The sequence below is a fragment of the Barbus barbus genome (assembly GCF_936440315.1).
Source record: "Barbus barbus genome assembly, chromosome: 7".
Taxonomy (NCBI): domain Eukaryota; kingdom Metazoa; phylum Chordata; class Actinopteri; order Cypriniformes; family Cyprinidae; genus Barbus; species Barbus barbus.
Window position 1 is genome coordinate 6,762,283 of NC_136735.1, and position 24,655 is coordinate 6,786,937.

The 24,655-nt window shown below is 35.9% G+C and overlaps 1 protein-coding gene across 1 annotated transcript; it reads right to left on the reverse strand.

Annotated features, from left to right (window-relative positions):
* Positions 1 to 8,145: 8,145 nt before the first annotated feature.
* LOC306872157 (neuromedin-K receptor-like) lies at positions 8,146 to 24,655 on the reverse strand. Its single transcript, XM_079420589.1, has 5 exons — positions 24,072 to 24,655; positions 16,239 to 16,427; positions 15,607 to 15,757; positions 10,652 to 10,848; positions 8,146 to 9,642 (listed from the first exon to the last, which is right to left on the reverse strand). The coding sequence occupies exons 1-5, from the start codon at positions 24,437 to 24,439 to the stop codon at positions 9,357 to 9,359; spliced, it is 1,191 nt and encodes a 396-aa protein (XP_079276715.1). The 5' UTR covers positions 24,440 to 24,655; the 3' UTR covers positions 8,146 to 9,356.

A 24,655-nucleotide genomic window follows, 5' to 3' on the forward strand; every position in this document is an offset into this window, starting at 1 on the left:
AGTCATCCATTAATGGAATGCATTTGTGTAGTTGACACACACATCACATACCTCTTGTTTTACCTTTTAGATTTTAGGATAAACTTTATGCATAAAGTATATCTGAGGTACTAATAACTAATTCACATTTTTTTGGCAATATGCGTTGCGATATGATGAGGGAATTAATAAAATTACTAATATTACATCTAGTTTTTTTATATGAAGTCATAAAAGGTTAATGCATTATAAATGTATTGTGAAATGCACTTTAAATTAGTGTTAAATGGAGTAGAGCTCCATTTAGTCAGCAACCAAAAGTATTTAATGAAATATCATGCATGCATGTCAACTACCAATTTATTAAATTCCTGCATATGAAATATGTTGTCATTGTCACGGTGCACACACGAGGGAGGAACAAGGAACGAGGATATAACTTCAAATAATAGTCTTTACTGATGACATCAAGGCAAGGCAAGGCAAGGCAAGGCTGACACAGACAGGAACACCGGGGAGTAACGAGTAGACCAGACCACATCAAACTGAACAGACAGGACTATAAATACACAGGTATAATCATAGACAATTAGACAAACACGGCTGGACAAGAATTAACTAATGATTACATTTAACAAGGACAGGAAACAAACCAAATATGGAAACATGAGGCGGGAACACATGACACACACGACAGAGGACTGACAGTCATATGGAGTAAAAACATATAAAACCTATTAAAAGTTGGGCTAATTTAGTATATTAACATACACAAATATGTATGTTTACGTATAATACATTTTTGGACATATATTGTATATTGTTGACATACATGGTAGCTACAATACCATATAAAAATCATCATATAGATATTATTAACATATACATATGACTTTTTCTATTGGGATTTGATATATTTTATACTGAATGTACATATGTGACAATTATACATTGCCTTATGGCAATATCATTTTTTATACAATATATATATAATATATTACATTTCCATATAGTTTGCATTTACACTTTTAAAGTTGTCTATCTATATTGATAATTGTCATATATTTTCAGTATATTCAGTGACATTGTGAATCCATGAAGCAGAATCTGGTCTGTCTGTTTCAAACCACACAGTCAAAAAGAACACTGTGACTCTGATTTGACTGAGGGAAGGTAACACAGTGCCTTTTGTATTTTTGGTCATATGATCAGCACTTTCATCCTGTTTGTCATGCCGTTCACTGCCAAGTGAATAACGGTTCTGCCCTCCTGCCCCAGTATCCTCTGCCAGTTTTGTGGAGTTGAGCCTCAGGGCTGACACTGTACTGTTGACACAGAGAACGAGAGCGAGGAATGAGAGAGAGATAAACAAAGCATCCGAGCGCAACATGTGAAAACTCTTTTGCAAAGGAAACCACAATAGGGTTTTGAGTGCTGAGAGAGGAAGTTTAATATTGAAACTGTGGCAAACACAGCAGACATGTGAGTCTGTGAGACTTAAAGGAGCAGTTCATCCAAAAATGCGAGATTTGTCATAATTTACTCATCCTCGTGTTATAGAGAAAAACCATGGTGATTTTCTGAAATATACACACAAATATCTTACTAATTCAGTATTACCATCCAATACAATGGTACTATACCCCACTATTTTTAAAGGGTAATCATCACCTGGTTGTTGTAAAGCAATGCCACCACACTCAGAGTTTTTGATGTTACTGTTAAGTCACTTATCAACTGATATGTAACGAGGAGATTAACTGTTTACTGCTTCAGTTGCTTTATATGGCCACTTTCTGCACACTTCCCAGCATGACCTGCAAAAGCTGTTGCCCTTTTAAGAGCACGCGCCTCGCTTCCGATGAGTCTTATTGCAAAGCAGCAAAACGTTGCCTTTGCATGCGAACGGATGCATTGGTAAAAACGTTAGACATCTGCTGTCTACTGCTAAAAAGAAGAAAAACACGATTTATTGTGGCATCATTAATAGCCTATGCATGTTTGTCGTGACACCTGAGAAGAAGCAATTGGGGGGCCTATTAAAACACAGAACCACTATGGCACACTCACAGTAATCACAATAATCTCCGTTAAAAAAGCGAGTCCAACGCAATCTGACGATTTTCTCAAAGTCGCGCGTCATAGTAAAAAAGCGCCTGCGCTGCGAGTTTTACCCAAATGTGTCAGTCTGAAATGCTTTAAAATGAAATAATTATGTGAAGTCAAGCAATATTTTGCCAGGGGAAGCAAATATCATCACTTATTTTTTTGTCTCCTCTCAGCAGCTGAGCACAAAGACTCGGTTTGTCCGATAGTAACCCAGCGAAGAGGTGCTGGATAAATAGTTCCGTATTCTCTCGGTCATCATAACATCTTGCTTTTGAATGAAAATATGCATGCATTATACATTTTATTCGACGTTTCTTTTCCGAAATCTATTCATTCTTTGACTTGCCATTGCGTGATAGCCTGTTGAACACATACTAGTCTACATCTCAAACCAAGCGTATGCCTACCTATCAAGTAAATTAAGTGCATTAAATGTCTTAAACGCTCGTGTAATGGCATTATTATTCTAAGAACGCGTAGAAAGACGCAGGTTCCAGCGCGCTGCAGTGCTGCAATGACCGATAGTAACCTCGCCTCCGAGCGCGAGCAGCAGGAACTAGGGGAAAGGGCGCGTGACATCACTCGAGACGAAGCTTCTCGACTGCGGCGCGTTTACATGATCATTAGCCATAAGGCATGTGATGCTCTTTACACCACTAGTTCTCCTGCTTGTGATGTGATGCTTTACATTCACCACTAGTTCTCCTGGTGTGCCTCTGAATTGAATTCAGGCCAGTTAACACAGCTAGTTGGAGGAAGAGCGCTTATTATTGGACAGCTGCAGGTAATGCTGAAAATATTATGTCATGACAGAAGCACAGATACAGAAAAACAACACTGAAATGCCATTCAAATATTTGATTTTATTATTTTATTTAACTTTATTTTATGCTGGAGTCTTTCATTAGTGATCTGTAGGGCAAAGCAGCATTTCTGTCCATGACCTGGTCACAGAGGGAAGATTTCATGGTAATATTGTTCCAGAGGGATATTCTCAAAGTTATAGTTTCAGCTGAACTATCCGCCACTTACTGATTCTGTGCAACATCGAGCAGATCTGTTATGTCACATGGCCTTCGCGAGGTCAATTTGTTTATAATATATTTGTGCATCCTTAAAACACTATACAGCAACCCTAAAAGGTATTTAATGTTTTTAGACACTTAAGTTCTGATAAACAATTTTTTATAAATATTTATTTAAAACAAATATTTATAATAAATGTATACATTTATTTTTATTTATTATATAAAATAATTTAATTTATTTAATATATTTTTATTTATTTAATAATTTATTTTATTATTATTACTATTATTATTATCTTAATTTTTTGTACATATGTTGTGTGTTTATGTTTATATATATATTTTTAAACGTCTATATCGTTTTGATTAAGTTTTAATTTTTAGTTTGATTTATTTTAGCATCAAATTAAAGAAAATAAGAAATGTTGCAACTAGCTGAAGTAAAATAAGTTTTTTATATTTTGTTATTTTTTTATTATTTCAGAAAATGTTTGCTTATTTCAAGTAATGGTTTTAATAATAATAACCCTGCTTAAGTCAGACCTGAAAGTCAGAATGTTTATCAGACTTTGCATTAGATACAAAATCATAGGCTACTTAAAAAATGTCATGCTGTCGCAAAACTGTTTGTTTGTTGAAAAAAGTTTATTTACTGTTTTGTAATTTTAAATGTATTTTGAAATGTTTTAAAAAATTTAAAAAATTTAAAAAATGCTTGTGCTTTCTATAAAATTTGCATTTACATTTACGTTTAGTCATCAGACGCTAAATCGACTTCCAAATGAGGTCAACAGAAGCAATCAAAACCAACAAAAGAGCTATATGCAGGTGCTCTGACAAGTCTCGATTAGTCTAATGCACAGTCTAGCAAGGTGTTTTGTTTGTTTTTTGTTTATAAAATACAGTAATATGATCAAATTAAGAAAAATAAATAATGAAAATGATGATTTATTTCATGTTGAGATACAGTACCTTTTTGTATAGGTTAATTTATTTTCTTTCTGTCTTTCTTTCTTGCTAAATCTGGCCTCAATGTATTATAATTTTACGATGTGAATATTTTATACTAATACAAATATGAATTACAAGATTACTGTTATGCAAAAAGACAGCTTGATAAGTCTTATGCAATCTGGAGGTGGTTATTTTCTTTTTCCCACTTGCAAACCTTCCATTTTTGGCTCTTAACACCACATTCCCTCTTAAACCTGCACCACATTTCAGTCATATTTCAGATGATAACAGAGAGTGACTTTAAAACAGTGGCTAAACTGACAGAAGTGAAGTCTGACAGCCTCTGTCTATGACATGTGTGCTGTCTGAAGGCCTAGCAGCTGGTGTCAGACAGAGAGGGACATTCATAGGGAAAACAGCTGTCATGAACACCCCCGCTCACGATGCATCAACCTCATCAGCGTGGGTTTTGAGGCCGTAGGGCTGGTGTAGGGGCCCTCGTCAGGGCCCAAAAGTGCTGACTGCATGCATTTACATTTACATTTAGTCATTTGGCAGACGCTTTTATGCAAAGCGACTTACAATTGGGGAATACAAAAAGCGATTAATCTTGAAGAGGCAATCAGACAGAGGAAGTGCTCGTAACACCAAGTCTCAGTCATTGTTCAAATAAGTGCAAGCTAGTAGGTGGAGAGAAAGATAGAGGGAAAGTTTTTTTTTTTTTTTTTTTTTTTTGAGTTTAGGATGAAGTCAAGTACTGCCGAAAGAGATGAGTTTTCAGTTGTTGCTTGAAGGTTGCCAGGGATCCGGCGTTCCGGATAGGGGTGGGAAGATTATTCCACCAGCCAGGAATGGTGAACGAAAATGTTCTGGAGAGTGATTTTGAGCCTCTCTGTGATGGTACCACAAGGCGTCGCTCACTAGCAGATCTCAAACTTCTGGAGGGGATGTAGGTTCGTAATAGTGAGTGGAAGTAGGAGGGTGCAGAGCCTGTGGTAGTTCTGTACGCAAGCATCAGTGACTTGAACTCTGAATGCACACATCATGCACACATCAACTGCAGCCTTTCCTGGATTCCAACTTATTGTTGAGAGAGAGATACAGTCCGGCTTATAAGCAGATGTCAGCATTGCTTTTGATTTATGAATAAGAATATTATTCTGTACTTCAAAAATAGGCAAGTCATGCAATTCTATCTGAAGTATGCATGCAAGCAGGAACCTCCAAGTGTCATTTTTAGCTTTTAAAATAGGCTACTTTCTTTTAACCAAACCTAATATGCATTCGTAGATTGATTTTCACAGAAAAAAATATTGTGATTCTAAAAGCCACACCGCTCTGTTTCTGATTTTATGGGTTCTTTATGCATTTATTTGGAAAATGTAAACTAACAAAATCTTGGATGACTTGGTCACAAATTTTATCACGTGGCATTTTAGGTTCATAAATGTGGTTCCTACAGTTCCATGTGATATATCTGGATGAAATCTATGTGTAAGTGTCACTTCACGTGAACCTCTTCAACTTCATGTGAATCTTAGGATTGCTCAAACCAGACAAACATCGCTGAACATACAACCCTGCTTGAACCTTTGATTCCCTCGTGTACGTGTTTTTGTGAAGCCACAATGTTCACCATCTGTTTGTTTGGGTCTGTGTTTTACATTAAAGTCAAATGTAGAGATACTAACATATTGGTAAATAATCTTAAAACCAGTATTATGTTTGCTCAGATACGCAATGTCAATTCAATTCATATTGTGCCGAAGTCTGTGCATAGGCCTATTTGTTTTTAATGCACCTTTTTTGAACATGCACAGGAGTGACAGTGTTAACATGAAATTCAAGCTTTTTATCCCCATAAAGTATTATAGCTTAACACTCATGCCAGGGCTTTAATAAATAAATTAATAAATACTGACAAAATAATGAAGTATTATTATTAGTGCTGTCAAATTATTAATCTCGATTAATCACATCCAAAATAAAAGTTTTTGTTTACATAATATGTGTGTGTATACTGTGTATATTTATTATGTATATATAAATACACATACAGTATATATTTTGAAAATATTTACATGTATATATTTATATTCATATATTTTATATTATATATAAATATATTTAATAGAAAAACATAATATATTTTTCTTAAATATATACATGCATGTATGTGTAATTATCTATACATAATAAATATACACAGTACACACATATATTATGTAAACAAAAACTTTTATTTTGGATGCGATTAATCACGATTAATCGTTTGACAGTACTAATTATTATGCGAATAATAATAGTTATTATAATTACTTACTTAATCCTCTTCATCCCATGAGAGACATAAGGTCACAGTTATATGACCTATATATATTATTATACTAATTAATACTAGCATTAACAATGATTATAGATATTATAATTAATATAATACTAACTGGCCTTGAAGAGCTTTAAATAATCCTATAAATGAATAGATAAATAAACTACAACATAAATGAAGTAAAATAAAATAAATACATATTATTATTGTTGATGTTATTGATGATAGTAATAACAATGGTCACTAATTATAATTACATATATTATTAAATAATACAAAAAAAAATATTAAACTGAGAAAATGAGTATTTAAGAGTCTTGCAATGTGAAGAGTTTTCAGCACATAGACAGAATGCAGTAAAAGAGCCTTGGATATTATATATTCTTTATAAAGTCCAAGAAGTGACTCTGACTTTTCACGAAACGTCCTGAGATTACATGATCATACCTGGTGATATTAGACCTGGCATTGTTGTTCAGATGAAGAGGGAGCTGTTGACTCATCAGAGCAATTTACTGACCTTGCAGGTTAGTGAGAGGAGACAAAAATAACACATAAATCGATGCCCTTCCGGACGGTCTGTGTGAGCAGACACTGGTGTGACGCTGCACTATAAGTGAGCTGTGTTTGGATGGATGTATGGGAGGGGTTGTGTCATACAGTACATGTGCACACGTGACAGACGGAACTCAGCATCCCCCTCGGACACCCAAATTTGGTTATTTCCATTTATCTAAATAACCCACCAAATCTTCAATGAAGGCAGTTGTGAGGGTCCTAGCTAAACTCTTTTTTTGCTTTCAAAGACAGTGTTGATGTTTCCATACCTCAAACATAGTTTTGGTGCATGCATAAAAATATATATTTTTATGCCCAGTAGCAGTAAGGGTAGTTTTTCCTGTTTTTACCAGATCAGACGTCAATAGCTGGGCAGTATTCAACAGGGAATAGGAAGGGAGATTTTGGAAGATATTTTGAGTAAGGGATGTACCGGCGATAAACAGGAAGTCATGTGAAACATGCCTTTTGCATTGTACTAAAAAAGAGATATGAGAATAGATTTTGCAATCATACAGTCTAACATTTACCATTATCCTAAATATCAACAATTATTTTCTTCATAACATTGAAGTTCTTATCTGTTGCATATTGCTGTATGCTTTTAGGGTTTACATAAGGAAATTAACATATCCTTCAAAATTCAAGATAAACAATATCTCCACACTGGATTTAAGCTGCTGTAGGAACAATGTGTTCCTAGCTGAAATGTTTTTTTGTTTTTTTTTAACCTTCAAAATTGCTTTCACCAGCACAGAACTAAAAATACAGACAATTGCGCCATCTAGTGGTTGCAATGACCTAAAAAAGCATGCCTTATATGCCAAAAATGAATGTGCGCCTGCTTCGGTTCATTTTGTAGTTTTCAAAACCATCGCCAAAAATAGTCGAAATGGTTCGGAATAGTCCAAAGTAGACAGGTGACTATAACTGCACCAGCGTTATTTTTAACACTAAGCTTAGCAACCATAAGCAATGCATGATGAGCTCAAAAGAAAGATCTAGGCCTACATATAACACACCTATAACTTATAGTCCAAATAAGTCACACGTATTTTATTTCAACTTAATAATGACTCCTGTCTGGTGAAGTTTGTGCTAAAGCTTCAAAACCCTGCTTTAAACAAGTCAAATGTTGTTTTGCAAAGAACATGATTCTAACAAAAAAAACAAGTTTTGCTCATTTTTGACGTTCACTTTAATGAATCTCTGTTCATGCTCAACATCAAAACAATGTGGCCATACCAACATGATTCGTTTTTCACAAAAATCTTTAGTTTAGATCAAAGCAGCCGTAAAAGATGGAAAAACATCATCAATGCATTTAACCATAAAAAGCATTTTACTACATCCATTTTCAGTACTATACGTTGGTGATTTTAGGTAATAAAAAGTTAACTTTGTACATTATGTACAATACAAACCATAAGCACATTATCAGTGGTGTTAACATTTACAGTACATCATAAATACAGCACATACTGAAATATATCAAACATGAACAAGACACAAACTGTAGAGTTCAGTTATTGTAGTCTTTTATATACATTAATTAGATCTTATTTACGAAACAGCCAGAGCTTTGTGCACCAGTATGTTAGAATGGTTTTATGAATTTAAAGCAAAGCTTATTATTTCTGTCATTATTATTTCAAATCATTTAACTCCTGACATTGCTTCATAACACTGATTCATCTGACAGCACACTATCAGTTTGTTGGCTCAGATGTGTTATTACAGTAAAATTTACATTCAGTTCAACATTTGAAGTTAATCTCCCTTACAAAAGATCAATCTAAAATATACTTTCATACAGAAGGAGAAGTGCTGGCTATGTTCAAAATGCACAGAATGCACATGTGCATGTGATACAAAAATAAACAGCTGTCAAAATGTGCAGGACACACTCGACAGTCCAATTCTATCTATGAATCAAGTATAAATTTGAGCATTTTCTGAAAGACTTTTTTTTTCTGAAAGACAATTTAAAAAAAAAAAAAAAACTGAATCAAATGTGCCAAATTTGTGTTTAGATAATCATGAACATGATGAGGTGATGAATCTGTAGTGTAGCATACTATGTTTTCATGTTTTAAACGTTTATCATTGCATAATATGTACTATGTTGTGTTGTATTTCAAGAAAAAAGAAGGCAGTATATACTAGGCAGCATGCATTGAGTAGTATGCTAGACTACACTGAAAACATTCACAGTTCTCCACTTGGAGGCAGTATTACTTCACCATGCTGCAGGTTTGAGTGCATTTAGTCTCAATGCACACTCTGAAATGTACAGTATGTCATTTATACAACACCTGTGGATGTATTCACATTGTTTTATGTCTGTAATGGAGCACCTCTAACAGAACCACGATCACATGCACGTCTGGTCTGGCCCTTCAGCTGAGCTGCTCGGTTGCGAATGTGGGCTCTCTGTGAAGACAGAGTTTAGTCGCTGCTGTGCTTTCATCTTTGACCTCCACCTGACACTGCAGGGACTTGGTGCTCTTGCGGTTGCTGCGGCGTGGGTCATCACTGTGAACGCTGGTGTCAATGCGGGACAGGGTACACATGCTGCTCTGGTTGCGTGGGTGGAGACGGGTGGGACGGAGCTCGAGTTCATCGTAGCTGGATACCTGGATGAAGGGACACCACCTGAAGGCCCGTTTGAAACCGGCCCTAAATCTGGAGGTTTGGAAAAATATGATCTTCTCATTGAAATGCATTACTAGTCCATCTCAAAATATTATAACTAATATAATTGTAATTCTTAATAATAACTTTATAATGAGCTAGGATAATAGATTTTGTATGTATATGAATTATGTAGATGGTCCAAAATTAATATTTGCAAGCACCAGTAAGTACAGTGAGTAAAAAGGTTTGGCACGTAAACAAGACCAAGTTACTCGCCATAATGTATAAAGCAGAACTCTAAGAATGATACGTTTTAATATTCAAATAATAAAGATTACAAATGTATTATTGTTTTTTACAAATAAAATATATTCATAATTGAAAACAGTATATTAAATATATTATTAAAAAATAATTTAGTTAATTTTGCTATAATAACAATATTATTACAATTAAATATGTACAAATATTTAATTAAATTTAAAATTATTTATTTTAATAAAAATATTTGTAAAAACATTATTATTATTATTATTTAATTAAACAAGACCAAGTTACTAGCAGTTATACTTTTTTATTTTAAATAATATATAAATATATATATATATATATATATATATATATATATATATATATATATATATATAGGAATTTAATATTAATATATTAAATGTTATTACTATATATATATATATATATATATATATATATATATATATATATATATGTGTGTGTGTGTGTGTGTGTGTGTGTCTGTGTCTGTGTGTGTGTGTGTGTTAAATAAGTCATTGTTAAATAAGACCAACATACTTGCCAGTAACTACTACTTTCAGAACTATTTTTTACATTTTTTTTATATTCAAAAGAACAATACTTTTTATATGCAAATAATATTTTACAAATATTTATAAAATATATTATTTCTAAAAAAGTAAGAAAGTAAGAAAGAAAGAAAGAAAGAAAACTTTTATGGCTAAAACATTTTCTCCATTGGTAGAATGGAATAAAGTTTAATCTTGGAGCTTGATTGTGTATGAGTATAGAAGTGTTTCATTACCTGCCATTCAGACAGCAGTAAATGATGGGGTTGTACATGGTGGAGCTCATGGCCAACCATAACACGGACAGATACACCTGCTGGATGGACTTCCACTTGTTCACATGCTTGTTTACGCCCGTCACGATGAAATAGATGTGATAAGGCAACCAGCAGAGGGCAAAGGTCACCACCACCACGATCATCATCTTCACCACCTGAGGAGAGAGCGAGAGATCATTTAGAGTCACAACATGAAGCATATGCCAGCAAAACATATGAGTTTCAGCTTCTTGTGTTCTGGAAGAAAACAGCATCAGGGAAAGTCATGGCTCAGCTCGCAGTCTGTTTGAAGTCTCCATCTGCCGCCTCAAAGCCACAAAAACTCAAATGAGAGGAAACTTGTCGGGTGGTGATTTGGTACCACACTGAACGCTTTTGCACCGGTCATCAGACAAGTGAGTCAACCTCAATTAATGGTTGTTTTTATCATGAAAGAGCAGGAGGAACAACACCGGAGGAAATTGAAGTGTGCCGAAAAGTACATAATTGCATATTTCATATGTAAATGGCACCAAAGGACGATACAGTGTTTTGATTTGTTGTTACTGGCATCAGGTGGAAGAACGGAGCAGACCGTTCAGGGGTCCTGGGGTCATTTGTTCTTGCTACACTGAACAGCCTCGCATCTCACACTTCTGACTGAAATCTGAATTACTCCAGTCTTCAGTGTCACATGATCCTTCAGAAATCACTCTAATATACTGATTTAATGCTCAAGAAACATTTCTGATTATCATCAGTGTTGAAAACAGCTGTGCTGCTTCATATTTTTATGGAAACCATAATACATTTTTCTTTTAGGATTTCAAGATTTTTTTTTTTTGATAAATTGAATGTTAAAAAGAATATAACATTATAAATCTCTTTACTGTCACTTTTCATCAATTTAATGCATTCTTGCTGAATCCAAGTAAAAACAAACAAAGAAATAAATAAATAAAACCTCTTACTGATCCAAAACTGTTGAATGGTAGTGTGTATTGTATTAGTATATTTGCATATTTTCCATTTTAAATGTTTAGTAATTTTGTTGTGTTTTTGTCGTGTTTGTTTATAGACAGACAGACATGTTATTTCAGTTAACATTTAATCAACAAAAATGGTGTGGGGTTAAAAATGGGTAAAAAGATATGAGTGACCTTAGGGTGGGTCAAACGATCAGAGAATTTTATATATAAAGCAAATAATCTACAGAAGGTGTAACACACATGTGACACATTTCCACTTATGATAAATGCAGTTTTTATGAAAGTCTAATGTAATTCCTTTAGCTGAACATCATTAATGGCTTGATGTCTAGTCAGTCACACGCCGAGTAGAAAACTAGCTGTACCTTCTTGACAGCAAGGTCGCGTTCACCTGCCCTCCGGAAGACAATGTACTTTCACACTGATTGAAGACCATTCATATGGTTCAAATGCAACCTTACTAAACTTTAGCTACACCTGTGTCAAACTGGCACAAAAGGGCAGGTTCTCTGACACTTCTGCCTCCCGTGGCTCATTGTATCCACTGCTAGGGTTGCGTCATACCTAACCTTTCTCTGCTTTGTGTAACTGTCAATCAGCAATTATTCGCTAGGCTCCACTGTGTCTCATTACTCATTAACTACAGCAGGTCTCTTCAGTGTACAAGACGTTTGTCGCTTTACAGACAAGGTGCAAATGAAAGTGTTCATTGATTGATGACGGACGGCATTTCTCTTTTCCAACAGGTCCGTGTCAAATTATGCGCAAATTAATGAGGCCATTTGAGATGTTGTGAGTGGTTTTTTTAAGGTTGTCATGCACTTAAGTTAGAAAGAAAGTCTAAAAGAACAAAGGATTGTTGGATGTTTTTAGATTCAATAGATTAATAGCTGGGAAATGTTTAACATTAACAACAGAGGTGGCAGTTTATCAAGTGTTTAGTTTTCAAAAACAATGGGAAAAGATATGAAGTGCAGGCAAATGCTCAACCAATAGCCTGAGATCTTTGTATATATATATATATATATATATATATACTGTATATTTAAAGAACCATCCAAAAATGGGGGGGGGGGGCACTGAAAATAAATAAGTGTAGTTTTCACTCCAAAATAGGTAGTAAATTTTCACAAATATTAAACATGAAATTTTGAAGTAGAAAAATATTTTTGTAAATTATACTCCAAAAACTTTCTTTTGTTTTATTTACCATTTTGCAAAAAAAATTTTGGATTATGGAACACCAGGTTGACACCAGGTGAATTTTAGAGTTACACTATTGTTCAAAAGTCATTCAAAAAATGTAAATGATTTTTTTTATATAAATGCTGTATATTTGTGTGTGTGTGGCTTTATTTCTAACATTTCATTTTTATATATAACATTTTTATGTATAAACAGACTTTTTTAGTTTTATGAAACAAATATATGAAAGTCTGATAATTTGATAATTCATCTGTGCAAATTTTTATGCCTATAAATGTTTTAAGAACATTTTGATAACATTCCCATTAACTTTCAGAATGTTCTCTGAAATGTCCAGTTTTTAAAAAAGTTTAAATTACTTTTGAATGTTACTTTTTAACTTTAAATTACTTTTGATTTTTGAAAGTAGTTAGTAACATTTAGAAAAAAAAAGGTTTAAGAAAACCATTTAAGAAAAAAACATCCCTTAAATGGTATACTGTAAAAAAAAAAAAAAAAAAAAGTAGAGCAAACTTAATAATTTAAGGCAGATTTTTATGTTCTCTAAACTTATTTTTTAGGAGATTTTTGAGTCCTCTCAACTTTTTGTTATATAAACTTAAAAATCTGCTGAAGCTGGTTTCCTTAAACATTTTAAGTTTGCTCAACTTTTTATTTTTTATTTAGTTAAAAATCAAAAGTTGAGAGAACTCAAACATTTAAGGCAAAAAGTTGAGAGAACTCAAAAATCTCCTAAAATAAATAAGTTGAGAGAACTCAAAAATCAGCTGAAAACCTTAGATTTTTAAGTTTGCTCAACTTTTTTTTAGTGTAAATAACGTGCAAATGTTTCTGTGTAAATGTTTTAAGAACATTATTAAAGGCTGGATAACTTTGAATGAATGCTCTATTATCTAAGTTACTGGATATATATAACGGATTTATCTTTTTCCTTTTAGTTTTATGTAACACAGAAAGAAAATACTTAGAATTCACATGTGCAATTTTTTATACTTCTTTCCCATCAGGAATCTGAGAAAGAGGTCACACTCCCAAAACGTACTGAAATCCTTCTGTCACCTTTCTAGCCAATCAGGAGTCTCTTCAAAAGAATGAATGGGCTTTGGGAAGCAAGGTTGTGTAAAGGTGAGTTAACAAGTGCTTTAATCCAGTGTAAGCCTACGATTATATTTGAAACGATTCCATAATCTCTGCTTCAAAACCAAAAGTACTGGATTACATAGAGAGATCACAGTCATTAATATGAACCATTTTGCCACAACATGAGATGAATTGTCCTAGATTCATCCCTGAGAGGGACCTATCACTGTCCCACATGTGCAAGCGCATGTCTGAACGCTGCAGCTCACAAAAAGCTCAGGGCTGACCTGCCAGATAAACCAGACATGACCTTAATCTGTGGAAAAATATCAAATAGATATAGCAATACAGTGAGATTCCCTCAGGACAGGTAAGAGTAAATACATAGATTAATTTCTATGATTTACAAATGCATGGGCTCATTTCTTAAACTCTGTCCTTTAGTCACCTCATTCTGAAGCTCCTAGGTTACACGAAATCAGTCAATTCCTAAAAAAAATATTTTTTATGAACATTTTCATAATGTTTACATTAAATTATGAAAACATTATTTCAGAATGTTCTCTGAAGATTCAAAATATCTAGGTTTTTTTAAATGTTTTTTCATGTTTATGCGATCATTAGGGAAAACATTAAGGGAGTGTTCCATTTTATCGTTTTGAAAAATTACAAATAAAAATTTCAGAAAAACATTGAATGATGCTTTTGTGCTAATGTTTTAAGAACATTATCAAAGACAGATAACTTTAAACAAATGTTCTATAAACATTATTGGAAGAACGTTTCTTCGTAACTTTAAGAGAACCTTGCCTGAATGTTAAGTTTTAATGTAAAGTTCTCATTAAAAGACTTTATCCATGCAATGAAAGAGTAGTATTTTAATATTTTGTATATATTTATTCACATTTTGAATTAGTGTTTAATTTTCCATTTTCATTTTACACTGTTAAACCTATTTCAAATTAAAAACGTAAATACAATTATTGCCCTATAATTAACTTGGTTCTAAGTCATTTCAACTTAAATTATATTAAACTGACTTTTAAAAAAATCAAGTTGACTCTCATATAACTTATTTAAAAAACTGATGAGTTAAAGTTGCCCTGACTTACTGATAATTTCATGTTTTTACAGTGCAGTTTTAGCAAACTATGCACTAAACTATGATATGTGCTTTGTCAATTTTATGAGTTTCTTTTTCCTAATATTTCTATTTAGCTTATTTTACTTTTGTTTCAGTTTTAGTTTGAATTATTTTAGTACTTCTAGACCTTAAACTTATTTTCAGTAAATTCAGTCTATTTTTTTAGTTGAAGGTAATGTTTTTTTTTTTAAAGATTTTCATAAATTCTCATTTATTTATTATTTCATATTCATTTCAGTTGACAAATACACTTACAGCTTTTAGTTTTTGTTACTACAATATAACACTTCATGGGGTCCAGTGTTTTTTTGGAGAAGAAACATTCCTAAAATTAACTTCTTTTATGTTTAGCAGAAGAATGTCAGGTTGAACTATCAAAAAACATGTTGATGAAGTATCTCTACAAGCTGAAAGTCACAGATTTGATCATCGACCACAGCATACTCTATGTAGTTCCAAACCTTTTGACAAAAACTTTGGGATAAATTGTGTACAATATATGTTAGTCCTCTCACCTTCCTTTTGGCTCGCAGTTGTCCAACATAATTGTCCGATGAATCTCCAGGAATCTCTCCTCCCCAAAGTGTCACCCCGACTATGGTGTAGGTGATACCCATGACCACTAGGGGCAGCATGTACACCAGCACCGTTACTATGATATGATACCTGCACAGGTGAGAGGACAGGAAGCCACTGTATAAAACAAGTGGTTTTTATATACCACACCAAATGATGAACCCAAGTAGGCCTATCCAATGCTTGGGGCTTGGGTGTTTAGACAATACATTTGGATTGTGAGTCCGGAAGACTGTTTACACTTCTTACACACCATTTGGCCATTTTGTAAACAGGTAATGTGTTTGGTTTTCTCGCCTCACTGGCAGATGGCACTTAGTGTGAAGATAGCAGGCAATGTAAAGCCCGAAAGAGCATTACCAATGTTTGAACAAAGCCTGAGAAGCACAGGCTGTACAGAAATTACAATCAAGTAGAAGAAAAAACAATCAGCTGGTGTGAAATAATCAGAGGAAAGCTTGCTGTCTTGCTTTCTGCACATGCATCTGGCTTCTAAGACAGAATCCTCAATGAAATCCACCTCATTAGTGACTGATTTGGGATTTTTGTCAGGAACAAATGGATCTCTTACATGAACGAATCCTCAGAAGGTCTCGGCCAGGCGACGTAGCAGACGGTTCTGCGAGGCATAGTTCTCGTGGTCGAGTAGAAACACAGCGGGAAAGCCAAAATCACCGCCAGGGCCCAAATACAGACAATCACCACTTTAGTAGCGGTAGCTGACAGACGGGGCTTCAGAGGGTGAATTATGGCCATGTACCTGCATAAAAAAACATAGTTTAATGAAACCTTTTAGCATTTCCAGAGCTCTTAGAAAGGGAACTCATCAAGTTTAGGTAGACTTCTATAGTTGTGAAAGGAAACTACAACAGATGTCATTTTTGTGTTTCATTTGAAGGAAATATCTACAATAACGTTTCTATGACTTTACAAAAGAGAAAAAAAATTGTGAGAGATTCATTACATTGGTTTAAAAGAGAGAATGATGTTAAATTTTCTGTGACTCTCTTAGCCACTTAAAGGGATAGTTACAATCGGAGTTACAACCCAAATTCCAGAAATGTTGGGACGTTTTTTTTTTTTTTTAATAAAATGAAAACTACAAGATTTTCAAATCACATGAGCCAATATTTTATTCACAATAGAACATAGAGAACATAAATGTTTAAAAGGAGAAATTTTACACTTTTATCCACTAAATGAGTTCATGTCAATTTTGATGCCTGCTACAGGTCTCTAAAAAGTTGGCATGGGGGCAACAAATGGCTGTAAAAGCAATATATTTTGAAGATTCAGCTGGGAGAACATCTAGCAACTAATTAAGTTAACTGACATCAGGTCTGTAACATGACTAGCTATAAAAGGGATGTCTTAGACAGGCAGAGTCTCTCAAAAGTAAAGATGGGCAGAGGCTCTCCAATCTGTGAAATAGTAGGGGTGTAAGAAAATATCGATACACGTGAGTATCGCGATATTTTGTTTGGCGATATTGTATCGATTCTCAAAAACGGAATATCGATAGGCCTATTAAAAAAAAAAAAAAAAATCATAAAGGATTCATGGCAGTTATTTCGTTTTGAGTTCATATCCCGACCGCTAGAGAGCAGTCTTCATCTCCATCTCTGAAAAGTGACAGGAAACACTACCATTAGAGCACGCCACTAATGTTAGCGTTAATATAGTTCGCTGCCAGTAATGGAGGATGAAAGAATTGTTCTAGCTCTCGTTTCGGTGTACAAAGCTGATTTGGGCTTTTGTGGTAACGTCCACTCCGGGACTGCGGCGCGGGTGCCACCTTGGTCCCGCCGCTTGCTGCGTCCCGTGTGAAAAGCCTTTGCGCAGGGCGCGGCTGGGGGCAGGGTCGCTGTGCGGCTGCAGCTTTCTCTCATGTTGGGGGTGTATTGTGCAGTTGGGGTGGTGCTCGCGTCGCGGTCTCGGCAATTCCACGCAGAACATAGATACAAACTGAAAAACCTGTGAAATCCAAGTTGAAAGGTTCTGAGAATGTTCAACGTCTGTATTTGTTTTATTGTTTTACAATTGTTTTGTTTTCTTTAAGAATCCTGCAAGCACTGTATTTTTCATTGATACTAAGCAGATGTAATTTTTTGCTCAGGTCAAAATGTTATGACATTGTATATAACAATTGTAAACTTAAACTGTGAACCTTTTAAAGCAGGGTCTAATAACATACTGTATATGGTCTTTTTTATAAAATACATTTTATACATTTAACTACAGAATCCTGCAAGCACTTTAATTTTTCCCCCTTGACTCGTACTGCACAAAAAGTGGTTCAGTAATGTTGAATGTTACAGGGACTAATATTTGCAAATGCAGATCCCAGTGTGTTCTGGTTAAACAGTTTTTATTTATTTATTTATTGCTAAGGTTTGAATATGGTGGTGTGCGCTTAATGACAGCTTTCCTAAAAATATATCCTATTCCTAAAATAAGATAAATCCCAATATATCGCCTTGCTTACAGTATCGCAATGTATTGCAATATATCATATCGCAACCCCTGTATCGTGATACGTATCGTATCCCCAGATTCTTGCCAATACACAGCCCTATGAAATTAAATTCATGCATTCAAGTGCATTAAAATATTGTGGAATACTTTATAAACAATGTTCCTCAACGTCAAATTGCAAAGGCTTTGCAAACCTCATCATCTACAGTGCATAACATCATCAAAAGTTTCATAGAAACTGGAGAAAACTCTGCACGTAAGGCACAAGGCCAAAGACCTTTGTTGGATGCCCATGGTCTTCGGGCCCTCAAACGACACTGCATCACTCATCGGCATGATTCTGTCATTGACATTACCAAATGGGCCCAGGAATACTTCCAGAAACCACTGTCAGTAAACACAATCCACTGTGCCATCTACAGACGCCAACTAAAGCTCTATCATGCAAAAAGGAAGCCATATGTGAACATGGTCCAGAAGCGCCGTCGTGTCATGTGGGCCAAGGCTCATTTAAAATGGACTGTTTCAAAGTGGAAAAGTGTTCTCCCACATGGAAATAACCTATATAAACATATATGTTTTAATATAGGTTTTGATATATGTTTTTAATATATGTGACATATATAAAATTGGCCGTTTTCCTATAATATATGTACATATATGTACATATATGCACATATATGTACACATATATGTACACATATATGCATGTATATATATGTGTGCATATATGCACCTATATGTTTACCTATATATTAGTAAAATTATTAAAATCCATAGCTGCTAGACAACATAAATAAAAGCCCAAAATGTCGAAATTTACATTTACATGTACATATAGGGCTTATATGTGGATATAAAGAAGCAATACAGGAGACCTAATTTTGCCTATATGTGGCATATACACGCATATATGCAGCATATATGTTATCATATATGTGCATATATACTGCATATAGGTTTCATATATGCGCATATATCCTCATATAGGTTCTTTCCATGTGGGCTATGGTCAGACGAGTCCAAATTTGGCATTCTTGTTGGAAATCATGGACGCCGTGTCCTCCGGACTAAAGAGGAGGGAGACCTTCCAGCGTGTTATCAGTGTTTAGTTCAAAAGCCAGCATCTCTGATGGTATGGGAGTGAATAAGTGCATACGGTATGGGCAGCTTGCATGTTTTGGAAGGCACTATGAATGCTGAAAGTAAAGGTTTTAGAGCAACATATGCTCACCTCAGACGACGTCTATTTCAGGGAAGGCCTTGTGTATTTCAGCAGGATAATACAAAACCACATACTGTAGCTATTACAACAGCATGACTTCATAGTAGAAGAGTCTGGGTGCTGAATTGGCCTGCCTGCAGTCCAGATCTTTCACCTATAGAGAACATTTGGCGCATCAAACAAAAAATACGTCAAAGAGGACCATGAACTCTTCAGCAGCTGGAAACGTATATCAGGCAAGAATGGGACCAAATTCTAACACCAAAACTCCAGAAACTCATAACCTCGATGCCCAGACGTCTTCAAACTGTTTTGAAAAGAAGAGGAGATGCTACACCATGGTAAACATCCCCACGTCCCAACTATTTTGAGACCTGTAGCAGACATCAAATTTGAAATGAGCTCATTTTGTGCATAAAACTGTCAAATTTCTCAGTTTAAACATTTGTTATGTTATCTCTGTTCTACTGTGAATAAAATATTAGCTTATGCTACGCCTACGTCCTATGTCATCCGCTGAAAATATTTTTGGGTGAACTATCCTTTAAGAAAAACCCACACGTAAACATTATTTTAATTAATTAATTAATCAATAATTTGTTGACAGTTTAATAAAACAAATTGTAATGTTATGTAAATTAATTGTTTAAAAATTAAATAAAGCTGCAATGTTAATTACTGTGAAAGTGCATCATCACAGTCTGTGAAAAGGTCCGTAATTAAATCTCAACTGAAAAACTGAGATGTTGAATTAGAATTTGATTTGAATGAAGAGGAGGTTTAATTAATGCAAAGAAAATAAACAAAAAGTCCCAGAGAAATTGTATTAGTTCAAAACAAGGTTTGTTACCAAACATAAATAATTGCATTTTTCTTCACTGATTAGACATTTACACTTAAAATAGACAAGATGAGATAATAAGCCTGCTTCATGTTGTTTGACTTCATTATAATAACATCTAGAGTTAATTAGAACATTCTCAGTAATCAAGTGCACTTCCACTGTAAGTGAATTTATTTAAAATATAATGAAACATGTATAAATTAATCGCAAAGGTCTGCAGATGGTATTTCAAACAATGATAGTTAGTAATGTCTCATGTTTATGCATGATGAAATCTTTATGGGTAATTCATGTAAAAATAGTGTAGGATTTACTTTGTAACAATTTTCACTCAGAAACTTTTGTTTTTACAAACAATCATCAAGAAATAGCATGCAACACATTGAATTGTGACATTTTTAAGTAGAAAGACTGGAATTATTTTTTCAAGTTTCATTTACAAAATATTTTTTACAACAGTGCATTAATAAAAGCTATTTTATGCACTTAAATTTAAATTTGAATTCTGCATCATGTTTGCTCCCTCAGTTCAAAATCACAAATTATGCACAATTAATTTCTGATTGGCACACAAGCCTATCTGAAGTCAAACTTTTTGATAATAGGAACAAACATGGGAGGCAGCATATGGATAAACACTCGTGCATGGCGAAAGATTGCACAGAGTTAAGATGAAGCGTTGTTCTCTGGCTCCCACACAGCCACAGACTGAGCTTGTAATCTTTTAATGAAGGAAAAGCCCCCCTATGCTCTGGATCATGCAGATCAGTATCCCAGACCTCATCTCATTAGATGCATTCATGACTAACTGGATCCTATGAATAGTGCCTGCGTAATTCTGAAAACGAACAGGTTTTAGCTCAATAAATGCTGATAAATCCTGCTGTCGTACACCTATGGGATGTTTTGATCCTATAAAATGCAGCAGTCTGTGCTGTTTGTCCCAAGCTTATGGGCAGGAAATGAAGTTTCCTCTTTTTCTTTGCAGTTAAATGACAGAGGGGTCAAACGGAAGACATTCAATTTATGAGCTCCCTGAGGAGATTATAGGTGGATATGCAAGAGGAAGAAAGAAGCCTCGCTGGTAGCCCTAAAAGTCTGTTCCTCTCCATGTACTGTTAAATTCCTGCAGCCCAATTTTTCATTAGTAAATCAATAGGATTCTTACACCTTCTGAGTGTCACGGATCTGTCTGTCATTCTCCTATCACAATGCACGCCCGCCCGCACCTGATACCACTTAATCACTAATGGAACGCACCTGCACACCATCAGCACCTCATCACCAAGCACCATAAAAGCTCACACCTCACATCAGTCTGGTGTCCGGTCTCGTTAATACCAAACATTTATGTTAACGTTCATACGAAGAGGACTGCTTATGATACCACAACGAAATACCTGCTGCTTACCTCCTTGTATACTTACCTCCAGTGTGTGTTCTGCAGTGTTACCCAGTCAGTCTGCTCCAGTGTCCAGTTCCGGAAACTGTCTGTGTGAGGTGTGTGTTCAGCTCCTACTTCCTAGAATTCCTGTCAAGACAAAGATTCCAAGTTACCGTCTCATCGCACTCAAACTCGCACTCAGCTCGGGATATCTTTCCATCAGCCTATGGAGCTCCCAGACACCTCCAACCTTAATTGGCAAGAGACGGTCATCCGGTGTCTGGAGAGTCTCCGATCCCGAGCCGGAGTCCCGTCCGCGGCCAACGCAAGACAGCCGCCGTCAGTGGCCAACGCAAGTCTGCCGCCCACGGCTCTCCCAGGCCCGTGTCCGCGGGGAAATTAGCGCCGCCATTCGTGGCCAACCCAAGCCCGTCGTCAGAGAATATGGCAAGCCCGCCGTCAAAGAATATGGCAAGTTTGCTGGTCACTGTTCACCCAAGGCCTGTGCCAGCTCCTCGAGAGCGCCCTCCTGTGCCTGCTTCTCGTCAGTGTTCTCCAGTGCCTGCTCCTAGTCAGTGTTCTCCAGTGCCTGCTCCTAGTTAGTGTTCTCCAGTGCCTGCTCCTTGTCAGCTCCCTCTAGTGCCCTACTCTCCAGGACCAGTTCCCAAAGAGTCCGTGCTTCCAGAGCGCCCCCAAGAGTCTGCGCTTCCAGAGCGGTCTAAACCTCCCAAATAAATAATATGGCCATAAATAATATGGCTCCCCGAGTCTCCAGTCCCGTCATGGCCTCCTGAGTCCCCGGATCTGCCTTGGCCTCCCAAGTCTCCAGTTCCGCCATGGCCCACCCCCCTTCCCTGGTGTTGCTGTTGTGGCGCGGGACGCGCCTTCCGGGAGGGGGAAGTAATGTCACGGATCTGTCTGTCATTTTCCTATCAGGACACACGCCCGCACCTGATACCACTTAATCACTAATGGAACGCACCTGCACACCATCAGCACCTCATCACCAAGCACCATAAAAGCTCACACCTCACATCAGTCTGGTGTCCGGTCTCGTTAATACCAAACGTATGTTAACGTTCATACGAAGAGGACTGCTTATGATACCACAGAGAATTACCTGCTACTTACCTCCTTGTATACTTGCCTCCAGTGTTTTCTCCAGTGTGTGTTCTCTAGTGTTCCCCAGTCAGTCTGCTTCAGTTCCGGAAACCGTCTGTGTGAGGTGTGTGTTCAGCTCCTAGTTCCTAGAATTCCTGTCAAGACAAAGATTCCAAGTTACCGTCTCATCGCACTCAAACTGGTCTATCGAACTACTCACTCACCGTATCCTGACCCATCTGCTCTGCTGTTTGTCAAACACCTGTTATTCACTAATATATCTGTTTGAGTCCTGCTTTCCGTAACACTGAGCAATGAATTTCCATGACTTTTCTAGTCTTTAATGATGACTTGATTCGGATTCCTATTAAAAACACTCAAAGAGCAGGGTGATGTCAGTTGAAATGGAGCAGACAAGGTTGGGTTGCCATATACTTCTCAGGATTCAAGAGCCAATCATTGTAACTGCTTGCCACAATAGCGTTTGACATGTAAATATAAGTATATGCTATATACTTCATGTGTGGGCAGAGCAAATAATTTTATATATTCACATGCAGCTATATCTAAAAACAAGTTAAAATGAATGAAATGTTGATTATTTCTATTAAAAAAAAGAATATCACTTCTCAACAAAATTAATTATAGAGCAAATTTTATCACCCAAAAGTAGCCCACTTTATGACTTTTAAAGACATTTCAAGCCTTGAAATGTAGCCTATGTTGACTCATCAACAACAAATTTTAACACATTTATTGTTTAATTTTGGTGCATATTGACCGGACATTCTGATATTGAAATAACTCTCAGGCATGTTATTTTTGGTCGTATTTTAACATAAACTGATAGAAGAGACTTGAATAAACAGAAAAAGCGGTGTGCTTCCGTATAATATACCCCCTCATTTTAGTTCTTAGATATTATTTGTTTTTATAGACTCTTTTCTACACTTTTGCAAGTCTAGAATTCAAAATTTTACAATTCCCGTTAGTTCCATGAAGACGAATTACAGCCTGATGACGTTATTTCGAGGTCATTAAGGAATTCCAACAAATGTATATGCAAACGCATTTGGAATTCATAAAATTCCACATGGAATTTAGTCTATATTAACGATTTACGGTCCTATATTTGGGCATTAAAATAAGGATTTTGTTGCTGCCGGATAATTTACAATGACATTTTAGTACTTTTTTTTTTTATAGATCAGCTTATATTTTTAAAGACCTTTATTATACAGCCACTTTTCCCAGGTGTGTAAAATTCCCACGACAACCCGAATCAAGTATCCCATCGTAGGTTTGTGTGAATGGTGAATAGGCTGCTACTGCACAATGAAACTATTAACCTATAATTAGTCATGAACAGCCTCACCTGTCGACTGCAATCGCAGTCATGGAGTAAATGCTGGCAAACACGGCGGTCACGGGAAAGAAGTTGTGGAACTTGCAGTAAACCTCTCCAAAGTACCACTCTCCGTGCGTGGCGTAAATGAAGTTGATGAGCGTGTTGAAGGCGGCCATCGAGGCGTCGGAGAACGCCAGGTTGAGCAAGAAATAGTTGGTCACGGTGCGCATCCGTTTATGGGCCAAAATGATCCAAATTACGATGAGGTTTCCGAATACGGCGACCGCCAGCACGGAGCTGTACGCGACCGACCAAATCGCGACGCGCCACGGCGGCTGCACGAACTGATTTGTGAAATTACGCGTTACGTTTGAGCCGCTCTGAGGACCAGCCATGATAAACTTATTGTGATATCCTTCTTAAACAGCTAGAAGATGATCTGAGACATATATTTATGCTTCTATAGTGTCAAGTACAAGTGGCACGTCCTCGTGCGCATCCTCCTGCGCTCCACCCAAAGTGTCCAAAATAGCGGTGACGCGCAGTCATGCCTCATATGACAGACGTCGGGAGATGCTGGTGCTCCTGCCACATGTTGCTGCTCAAATGAA

Bases quoted from the DNA above. Each gene is read 5' to 3' on its own strand.
- LOC306872157 (XM_079420589.1), bottom strand. From the start codon at position 24,439: ATGGCTGGTCCTCAGAGCGGCTCAAACGTAACGCGTAATTTCACAAAT. The intron at 15,758-16,238 runs GTAAGAGATCCA...TCACCTGTGCAG, and splicing joins CCTTCTGAGGATTCGTTCAT to GTATCATATCATAGTAACGG. The intron at 10,849-15,606 runs GTGAGAGGACTA...CTCTCTCCTCAG, and splicing joins AACTGCGAGCCAAAAGGAAG to GTGGTGAAGATGATGATCGT.